The sequence below is a fragment of the Cupressus sempervirens genome, chromosome 11 (genome assembly GCF_028749045.1).
Source record: "Cupressus sempervirens isolate cs-2001-9-10 chromosome 11, ASM2874904v1, whole genome shotgun sequence".
In the NCBI taxonomy this organism is placed as follows: domain Eukaryota; kingdom Viridiplantae; phylum Streptophyta; class Pinopsida; order Cupressales; family Cupressaceae; genus Cupressus; species Cupressus sempervirens.
Genome location: NC_143128.1, coordinates 19238064 through 19249420, shown reverse-complemented (window position 1 = coordinate 19249420; position 11357 = coordinate 19238064). Strand labels below are relative to the sequence as shown.

The 11357-nt window shown below is 35.1% G+C and overlaps 1 protein-coding gene across 4 annotated transcripts in view; it reads left to right on the top strand.

Annotated features, from left to right (window-relative positions):
• The window catches only part of LOC149528027 (uncharacterized), a 133684-nt gene extending 123461 nt beyond the window's left edge, over positions 1-10223 (top strand). For all 4 annotated transcript variants that reach the window (XM_089809052.1, XM_089809049.1, XM_089809050.1 and 1 more), the window contains 8 exons: positions 3372-3431; positions 3540-3603; positions 3749-3805; positions 4025-4077; positions 4211-4300; positions 9296-9366; positions 9773-9853; positions 9949-10223. In XM_089809052.1, the coding sequence (XP_089665178.1) occupies positions 3372-3431; positions 3540-3603; positions 3749-3805; positions 4025-4077; positions 4211-4300; positions 9296-9366; positions 9773-9824 (447 nt within the window). In that variant the 3' untranslated portion in view covers positions 9825-9853; positions 9949-10223. The remainder of the gene's footprint in view (positions 1-3371; positions 3432-3539; positions 3604-3748; positions 3806-4024; positions 4078-4210; positions 4301-9295; positions 9367-9772; positions 9854-9948) is intronic.
• The last annotated feature ends 1134 nt before the right edge of the window (positions 10224-11357 follow it).

Sequence of the window (11357 nt, the reverse complement as noted above, 5' to 3'; positions counted from 1 at the left end):
TTATGTTGTTTGTCCTCTAGTCCACGTGAGGATGTCATTTTTGTAATTCCTTTATTAAGGAAAATAATTTATTCCTCCTTAAGAGGATTATGACACTTCTTATGCACACACTTATGAATGTGCAATCATTCACGTGAGAGTTACTACATAACTCCTTTTCTCATCTCTATATAAGAGATGCTCCTCTCTCATTCTCTACAACACACACTCACTATGCAGTGCTTGTAATGAGCTTATGGCTGGCTCTCTCTCTCTCTCTCATTCTTTAGGCATTTGCCTCATTCATATAATTCACAAGGGGTTTTCTTTGCTTTCCCCTTTCAAAATCTTTGTCTCCTCTCTTGTTGATCTTGGAAAGCTCTTCTAAAGTATGGTAACTATTTTCATAGCAAAACTCTCTTGGATTAAGTTATTGTTTTTTCTTTTCATTTCATTTCATCTTCATTATTTCTATTACCTAGACTTAGTCATTTATATGGATTCGCCATAACCAGAGGATCTTCTATTTAAAATCAATTGCATTGGAACATTCACTGGTTGTCATTGGGAATTGGAGGCAAGTCTTCTCGTATCAGAAAAAATTCTTTTCAACTCAGATTTTGTATTTAAAACTTCTAGTGCTTCCCTCTTTGAAAAGTTTATTCTTTTGAGTGCATTGTACTTTATTTTTCACAAATCATCATTTGAAAGTGCTCACATAGCTTGCTCAATATTTACCCTTCCAAAGGATTAAGAACTTGCAATTTTACTTAACTTTACAATCTTAAGATAGGAAACATTCCAAAAATCGGAACTTCGAATGACAGGGAGGAGAGCTTAACTCAAAAACTTGGTCAGAATTCATTATATCTCAAATGAAGACTGGAAATCTAGGAGAAAGAAGCTAGAGCTACTAAGATGACACAACATCAAAAAGGGCCAAGCGAGTGAAAAGAGAGGGGTCCCATCATCGATGGGCAATGTGTGATTAGGTCACAATAAGAAGAATATGGGTAAACTTGTAAATGCATTTTTATGTAATCGAAACTACCTTCAATCAGAGGGAAAAAAAACACATAAAGAATCTGAAGAGGGAGCACGTAGTTGTGTTTTTCTTAGGATGAGATTGCTGTAAAAATTGACATGGCAAACAATGGCCTTGTTAAACCATAAAATTTGGTCTGAAAGCAGAATAAACCTTAAAGGCCAAGAAAATAATTTTGAAACTAGTAAAAAACTAACAATTTCTTTCAGAAATTATAATTTTTTTGAATATGTTTAACATGGTCTGATACCATATTACACAGGTAATTGGTAAAATATTCAATATACTGATGAGTGAGCAAGACACTCGTTTATAGTTTACAAATATGATGTTTCTACTACAAAACAATCATTGTTTTTAGAAATATTCTAATAATGGAACAATACCTACAAATCATAAATAGTATACTACGGAGTTATAGTAATCTAATATAGGAGATGCATGACAAGTCCATTGAAATTGTGTGTCACTAAGGAGAACATGAAGGTAAGGCCTGTTGGAAAGAGCATGACCTTTGCCTATCTGTGAAGAAGACTTAGGGGCTGAAATGTGATGCTACTGTATGGCCTCCAAACAAGGCTCTAGTCTTGTCCAACACCTGTTGACTGCATGTCCCATCTTGCCACAAGAGCTGCAAGGCTCACCTGATTTCTTCTTTTTTGTCATGGAGGAAGACTCAGTAGACTGATAAGGAGAAGATGGAGTAGAATCCCTATAGTGAATAATTGCAAAAGAACCTCCCACAACAAGAAAACACAATCCCTCCAATTGGATTGTCGAGAAACCTCAAAATTAACAGATCTAAGATCATTGTGTACCTGATGAAAAATCTACAAAAAGGACCTGAGATCTGTGTAGAGGATGTGGATAGCTTTCCAACAATGTGCAGAAGTTGGAAAACAGAGTTCGTTTATTGAAGCATGACGCTAAAAGTGCAAAAAAGAAGGCTGATTTTGGAGACATGCATGGATAAATGATACTAAATTTGTTAAAACTATCACCATGTGCACATCAACAGTAGATTTCAGGTTTCAAATGATATTGTTCTTGTACAATTTCAAGTCTGTATGATGAAGTTATGGGGAAAAAACTAATTGCAACTTTTTAGGGTAAACTAAGGTTTGGAGGGTTTCCAAAAATAGGAAATTTCTAAAAGAAGAAATTCTCCAAAAATGGAAACTTTCTAAAACCAAAAACTTTCCAAAAGTAGGATCTTTCTGAAAATAGAAATTTTTCAAAAAAAAGGTGACTCTAATTGTTTCTCCAAAAGCTAATAAAAATTGCCCAGATCCAAAGCCACACAAGAAGACAAAATTTGTGACCCTGCAACAGCCTTCAGAGAAGAAACTGCCAAAAAATGAGAATGAGTTTGCTGAACCCACTCTTTGATACCATGTTGTAGTATCAGACAACAAAACAAGAACACCTTCCACAGGGAGGGCAGCAAAAAATAATTGCTACATTTCTTAAGTGCAAAAACAGGATGCAATATGCAAGATGAATGATTGCTGAATTGCAGGGTGAATTACAATGAAAATATCAATAGCTTTTATAGGATGCAATAGCTCTAAAATTATGCAAAAGCTCACTCAAACTAAAAATAGCAAATTAACTAGACTAGACATTATTAAATTTAGGCTCAAGTAAACTTAAGCTAGAGCATGAATGTACAAGCATGTGCTCAGTTATGCATAGTAATATATACTGAGAATATTCTTAAACATGTGCACAATTACTTAATACAACATATGCAACTATGTCTAATGCAACAAATGTGCATGCTCGAACATCAAGATTATCAAGTGATATTTCATGTGATGTGTAGAACTCATTAAAAACCAACAAGCATTGAACACTGAGATCAGAATTCAAATTAAAGCTGAATCTTACATAAACATCCAATTCTTTCAAGTTGACATGCCTGTTTCTGTCTTTCAATGTTTGATATGAATTCTGCTGGACTGACCAAACTTTTTGTGTGCTGAGTTCTTAACATACACACGTTTGTAGCTTTTTTATTAGTAATTGGCAATTTATTTGATAATTTCTTCTTTGAGTTGCAAAAAATAATGGTAGATGCGCCAAAATTGCTCCTTTTATTTTCTATTTGTGTTTTTCTATGTAAATTGCATTGGCTTCAGTTCATGAAAAATCCAGATAATGATCTATATGTGCATTTATCAACAAGTTCGAAAGTGTGGTATATTTTAGATATTGCAAGTGCCAAGAATAGTCAATAGTGTGGTTTATTGATGTACTGTGTCATTACTTTTTTATCAGCTCTTGGTTTCTTTGTATTTCGTTTTCAAGAAAACCAAAATGTATGACTTATTCTATCCATTTTCAGGTAGTTGGTGGGAAGAGACCAGACCTTGTTATCGGGGCAGATACAGTAGTTGAGCTACATGTGTGTTTGCTAGTTTCAACTATGTTAATTGTTTGTGTTCTTTCAACACACCTTTTAACATCATATTAGTCTTGTGGCTTGCCATAATTATTTTTGTATAATTGTCAGGGTAAAATTTTAGAAAAACCAGCAGATGAAAAGGATGCATTCAACATGCTTTCGAACTTAAGTGGTACTATTTTTTCATGCAACATATATAATTCTTTTGTGAATTCTGGTGATCTTCTTCCTTCTTCTGGGATTCCTGTTTTGTAATTTCTTATTTGACTTCACTAAGGATTTGATTTGTTTGTCATCTTTCCTATTTTATGGAATAGGATGTGAGCATAAGGTGTATACTGGTGTTTCTCTCGTGCTTTCTCCTTCAATCCCAGGTGAATATCTTTTCTTTTTGTTCCTTCTCTAATGTAACCAACTAGTTTTGGGTCTTGTTGACCTTTTTGATGATTTTTTAGCATTGATATGACCCGTCTTTCTTTCCTTTTTAGGCCCCATGGTATTTCATATTTATACCAATTTTTAACTTTTAGCTACATATTTGACTATCAATTGTGTGATAAATGATTTTTAACAATGTCCATGATTCTATGAAGATCCAAAGATTGGGGATCCACCTGTCGTGCAAACATTCTGGGAGGAAACAAAGGTTTTCTTCTTTATTTGGTGATTGAATTGCAATCATCCAAGCTGTATTTTGAAGCTTAGTCTGAGTATATTTTATGATTTTTGGTGGGAACACATCTTCCTAATCAAGAGCTGAAGTCCTTGAACTTTCCCAGGTAGAGTTTGCAAATATTGAGGATGTAGCAATCAGTGCATATGTCAACTCAGGAGAGCCCATGGATAAGGCTGGTGCCTATGGCATTCAAGTTAAGTATTCAAATAAGCTCATTTCACTCTCATCATTGACCATTCAAATGCAAATAATTGATACAAATCAAAAGTTTTTATGGAGATTAACTGAATTTTTTGTTTTTGGATAGCTAGTGACAGTATCTATTGTGGCCCTTTCCCATTAGCAAAAGGAAACTGAAATATTTCCATCAAAATTAAGGAACGAGTCTCCTCATATTGAAGCAAACACCCTACCAAAGAGAACCAGGCAAAATCATATAAGTGAAATGCTGAAAATACACCTCAACTACATTGACTCTATAGGTCAATAAAGGAGCAAAACCTGGTTCCTAAAAAGCTCTACCAATCCTCACAAAAGAGGGAATGCATGATGCATGATGAGGCACATGCTGGAACTGCCTTCTTCCTTTATGGGAATCAACAGCCTCCATAATCACTAAGTTTTATCACCAATTGAATCCCTGGCTTCTGTTTGCAATCATTCAGCTTCTGATTTCTTCCATCCTCATATTCAAAAAGGGAAGTCCAAATTTGCTTTGGTTTACTTGCTTTCAGATTTTGAGACTGTTTAAATACCTCTGATCACTAATGAGTATTCCTCTCATTCCCTACATTCTTAAAGACACTGCATCCTTCATATCCTGCAACTCCGTGAAATCCTGTTTTTCTTCTCTGTCAACCTCCGTTTACAGACGATCATCTGAGCAGGAATCGCAACTTTATGTGTGTTTTTTCTTAAAAAGAACTTTTCATTGGCTGACTTCCCTCTTTTTTTTCCATGGATCAAAGAAGGAAAATGCGATCCCCTATTGCTCTTTACTAGAAGGTGGGCATGATTTCTCTGGATAATATCTATGTTTCTAGATTTCTGAATCCATTTTCGTAGAACATATTCCAGAGAAAATTTGAGACTAATATTCAGTGACTAACTTGTTTAAGTGAAATCACTTGGAAGGCAGCCTTTTAAAGCTCATCAAGATCCCCCTGCAGGCAGAATTGGAGAGATTGATTGAGAAATGTCAAAGAAGGAAAATGCGATCCCCTATTGCTCTTTACTAGAAGGTGGGCATGATTTCTCTGGATAATATCTATGTTTCTAGATTTCTGAATCCATTTTCGTAGAACATATTCCAGAGAAAATTTGAGACTAATAGTCAGTGACTAACTTGTTTAAGTGAAATCACTTGAAAGGCAGCCTTTTAAAGCTCATCAAGATCCCCCTGCAGGCAGAATTGGAGAGATTGATTGAGAAATGTCAACCAAAACATAGACCCTCAAAATCTGTTCTAGAAGTTGTCATGCTGTTTGTCAATTCTAACAAAATTTCCCACCTTTTCAATCAACCGTGAAATCAAAGCAAGATCTCTTGTTCAATGGTGAGTTATACAAATGAACTGGCATATGAATCTTAGTGATGAAGTCCACTACAGGATCAAAAACCGACATCAAGGGGCTCACAAATACACCATATGAAGAACCAAGGGCCATATTCCATACAAAATCATGATCCTCGGCAGTCCAAAAAGTGAAAAAATTAGAATCCCCTAATTAAGTAAGATAGAGAAGCTTTCACAATGTTGATCTCATCCAATGAACAATCTTCCGATATTTCAGATGCTTCTCTATGCATCTACACATAAGGGACCTGCTGCTAAGATTCTTGAAATCGAGTCCGTACAATTATCTGAAAGGTGTATATTCTGAACATCTGCCTAGATAAACTGGAATGTTTTCCAGTGACAGAGAAACTGGAACATGATTCTCTTTCCGACTTGGAAGAAGGCTCCCTAGTTCAGGTTCTACATGACAACCTTATCTGCCTTTTGATCTTCATGCTGCTCTACTTCAGCAGAAGCTCTGTCCGTACACTTTTCCAAAGAAGGCAAAAACCCTGACATTGTCAGGAGAATAAATGTCCTTTTCAGGAGAGATTTGGCACTTGCAGAAATCATTGCACATGGAATGAGATGGCAGTGTATGTGCATTTTTTAATCTCAACCTCTCTCTACTCCTTGCATGCTGACAGCAGGGAAACAGATTTGGGAAGATTCAGCAATCCATTTCAAAAAGAAAAAGGACTTTCCAGCCCAGCAATAGCCAGTTGGCCTTCTTCATTAAGTTCCTTCCCAGAAACTGCCTCTCTCCTTAGCCAATCCCGATAGGGCTTCTCCCATGCCTGACTGTAGACAGAGACACAGCAGTATGTTTCTGCTATCTTCAACTTCCTTGGTGTTTCCAATTTCAACATTTGCTGCTGTTCAAACTTCAAAGTGGCTCTCCTTCTTGACTGAAAGCAGACAGTGGCATCTTCTCAACATTAAAATATTGAATGAATAGCTTGACTTTAAGTTTATTTTTATTTTGTATTACTCAATTCAGTTTACATGTAATCTGAAACTCTGGCTGAACATTCACATTTGGAGTGCTGCATATTCAACGACTCATTAATATATTCAATTTGTAACTTGTGATGGTGATCAAGTTGCAAAAAGTGATGAGAACTGTAGAAGTATAAAAAGTCTCTTTACCGTTGTCTCAAAAAGATTTTATTTAATTATGTATAGAAGACATTACTCTCCTTGCAGTTGGATTTAATTAAGAAATGATTTAAATTTAAATCTGTGTAGATGAAAGCAAGATAAGTAGTTGAGTTCATTTAAAGCCCTTTCTATCAAAAGTATGAAGTTATTAGGACACAAATGCCTTATAAAATTTGCAATACTTAATTTTATTGTTCATAATTTAAAAAGATCTATTATCAAATATAAAGTAAATCTAAAATACTATATAGGTACAGTGACAAATTGCTTATTTTTATAGGCTATTTGAGAGTAATAGAGAAAATTGTCTCTTAATTTATAAGTAGGAGATAATTTCCACAGCAAGTCAAATTGTGATATTGCTATCAAGATTTAACTGTGTGATTTTTTGAGTCAAACTCATTGACCCATATTGCATGAGTAGTGATTCAACATGAATCCATCTCTCATGAGAATAAATGGAACACTTAGCACTCATTGGATCTAGGTGATGCTCACAGGGGTGAAGCACCAGGACTTCATAAGGCACAACACTTGGTGAAGGTTTTGCAAATGGGGTTGCAAGCTTTGGGTTTAACCATGGAGGAAACTTCGTAGTTAAGTGTGCTCAGGCTGGAGTAGTACTGGGATGGATGACCTCCCGGGAAGTCCCGGTGCTTCACCCTTGTGAGCATCACCTAGATCCAATGAGTGCTAAGTGTTCCATTTATTCTCATGAGAGATGGATTCATGTTGAATTGCTACTCATGAAATATGGGTCAATGAGTTTGACTCAAAAAATCATACGGTTAAATCCTGATAGCAATATCACAATTTGACTTGCTATGGAAATTATCTCTTATCAATTGATGAGCTTAAGGGGCTTTCTAATGAATGGTTCATAAGGCACAACACTTAGTGAAGGTTTTGCAAATTTCAAGCTTTGGGTTTAACCATGGAGGAAACTTCGTAGTTAAGTGCGCTCAGGCTGGAATAGTATTGGGATGGGTGACCTTCTGGGAAGTCCCGGTGCTTCACCCTTATGAGCATCACCTAGATCCAATGAGTGCTAAGTGTTCCATTTATTCTCATGAGAGATGGATTCATGTTGAATCACTACTCATGAAATATGGGTCAATGAGTTTGACTCAAAAAATCACATTTAAATCCTGATAGCAATATCACAATGTCTCTTAATTTGTTTTTCTACAGATGGTTGAGAAATGAAAGTGAATTGAAAACTGCAAGTTTGGACAATCATAATGAGCATATGCTTAGTCATTTTTTAAATCTACATTTAAAAATAACTGAAAATGTTGAGCATAGAGATTTTATATATCACAAAATGGAAGGGAAGATATATGATAAATCTTAGTTATGTACACATTGCTGACTTTAAAAATATGTGTTTATGGATGCACAAATTGGTGGGTCCAAGTCTCTTGCTGGGTGTGCAAAGGTGAGACTAATATGGTTTTGTTAGTTCATTTAGGTTGGTGATTCTCATTGCAATCAGGTGTAGTCCCTAGGTCACCAGGGTAATTTGGCAAATGTGACTGTTGTGTAAACACTATTGCCGGTTTCTAATTTGTGTGTCCTAATAGGTGTGGGATAAAGTTTCAGCCATAAGGGATAACATAGTCCTGCCTCAATTATCTTTTAGATGTGTCACGGTCTTTTATGCCCTCCAAAATTTTGTTGGGGTCTGTGCAAGCTTGTTCTCAAGTTCTGTAATCCATTCACGTTCTTTCCAAGGTATATTTGCATCAAGGCCCGTGCTCAAGTTCTGTAATCTCTTAATTTTTCTCTTCAAGGAATCTTTGCATTCAAGAATGCATATGCTGCAAAATTGCATTCCTGGTTGAAGTTGTTTGTGCAGATATGTTTCCTTTGCTTGGTCTCTCTTTTGGATATGAAATTCCAAACTTATAGTTCTTCATCAAGGTCACATGCTGCACTTCCATTGCCATTTAGACACGAGTCTTAATTACTCTCTATTTTCATATCTATATTGCTTTCTCCATAGTGTTCCTGCTCTTATCTAAAGATTCTCCTTTGGGAATTATTTTAGCAATCAATCACAATTCTTTTTGCTCACTTGGACCTTTTAAACTATTTCCTTGCCTTCATCCTTAATAAATCCCAATTTCAGGCAACTGACAGGATAGACTATTGGCTGTCAGTTTAAGGAGGAAGGTTACTATGCGTTTTTAATGAACACAGCTTTGTATCAAGTTTTAATCACTATATTTTTGATTTTGTTTCTTGTAATTCAAGGCTAACAAATGGAAATGGTAATCCTTTTTAAAGCTTTTATGGTTATTTATTTCATTGATAGGTTCTTAGGTGCACACTTCTAAGATCGGAGTGGCTCCTTGTGGCTGCATTTTGATCATTAGTAGTAATTTTGATGTATCTTTTAGGTACTCTTTGAAATACGCTGTAAAAAAATCAGAAAACTTAGATACCTTTTTTTGTGACATTTCACAGGGAATTGGGGGAACATTTGTGAAGTCTATCTTTGGCTGTTTTTTCAATGTGATGGGGTTTCCCATTCACAGGCAAGTATTCTTACCAAGCTGACATGATACTACTGAAGTATCTCACATGACACATATGACACTGATCGAAGGCCTTGTAAATAATTATAAAATTGAAATTACATAGATTAACACAAAATGTAGGAAAGCAGAAGGGCTTCTCTGAAACATTCGTCTCTGTTTTCAAAGGAGCTTAGATCACAACAATGTGATGCTGAAATGAGCATTAGTGAGGAACATGTGTATTTTGTACAAAATCACATTCTATGATATACCTCATTTTTTACAATCTTAAATTTTGATTAAGAGAATTTGCGAATTAACAGTTAGATGAACTTCCAGGTATACATCCTAATGATTCATTTTTTTTAACAAAACTTACACAAATATTGTAAAATGTTATTCCTTTATTTGTTCTCTGAAATAGGTTTGCAGCTGAAATAGACCAACTAGTCAAAGCTGGGGCTTTTGCAGATTAGCAAGCTTTTCATGCTCATTGGTTAACAAGGCAAGTAAAGCTGCATTTTCATGTTCTGAGTTAATATATTTCAAGTTTTATATCATACACACTAATTCATTTTTGTTTTCCTGCTACTGGTATAGGTTTTCGGTTGAAATTAATTAGCTAGTTAAAGCTGGAACTGTTGCAGAGTAGTGAGCTTTGTGTGTTTCATATTTGTTGAGGCAGATGAAGCTGCACCATTTTGTACTTGAAATGTGATTCATGCTTTGTAGCAGGTGTAGTGATCTGTGATTGTAAATTTATTTTCTTCAGCAGAACAAGTAATTTTACCAGTCACTCTATATATTAATAACCTATGGATTTCATTTTTTCAATTTCAGTAGAAGTAATGCCACAAACCTTTTTTCTCTAAAAATTGAAACCAACTGCAATTGCTCAATCATTCCCTTTGGTGAATAGGTGAATGGTAGATTGAATGAATATGTCAAAGTAAAGAATACTCATGTCATTGATATACAGATGCCTGTGGCCACAATTTGACCAGATGATGCACCCAAATCTCATGGTTTGTAGGAAATGGATATAGATACTCTTGCTGCCATTTCCGTGTGTAGTAAATGTTATATAATCCCACTCTTCTTCATTTACTCTCCTATTCTATTTATAAATGATTTCTTCATTTCCATAATTAATATTCCTCATCTCTGGAGGACAATGCTCCTGATACATGATAATTTAAATCACTATTCTTCAGTGGATATTTTGCAAATGATAATTCGTATAAACTGTAGTAAAATAGGAGTACCGGCCACAGTATATGAGAAAGAATCTCTCCTACCTTAAAGCGAAGGTTCTCTCCTTCTCACCGCTCCTTAGATCAACTTATGGTAAGCAAGAAGTTTAGAGATATTTTTAAAAGTTGTTACCAATATTCTTTCTCTTGTTTCAGGAAAGAATCCGCTTACTTGCAGAGCAGATGATGGGCAAGATGTACCTCTTAAAATTGGAAATAGTGATATTGATAAACTCAGACCAACCCACAGGCTGATTGAAAGCATACTGGCTTAGATCTCTATCTATTTCTCCTATTTGTGGAAGAAAATCACTAATAGTGGGGCACACAACTTGCAAAAGTAGCTGATTTCTAAACTTTAAGCCTATGAGTTATTCCAGTTCACATACATGAAAGAAACTTAATTCTAATAATATTAGTGAATATGAGACAACAATTCAAACCAGTCACAACTTCTAATTTGTATCACAACAATTGCTTCTAGACAACTTCGAAACAAATTGTTTCTATTACTCACTTTGCTTAAAGTACAAACAAGATTAGCATGAATTAAAGATATCAACGCAAATTACAGTCACAACTTCTAATTTGTATTGCAATAATTACTTGAAACAAATTGCTTCTTGTATTCATCTTTCTTTAAAACTTGCACTACAAATCACAATTATGTTTTCAAAATTTTTGTAGAGCCCTCTTGCATATATAAAATATGATTATTTACAATGAAGGGCAGCAAAAGAGTGAGAAAAGGAGAAA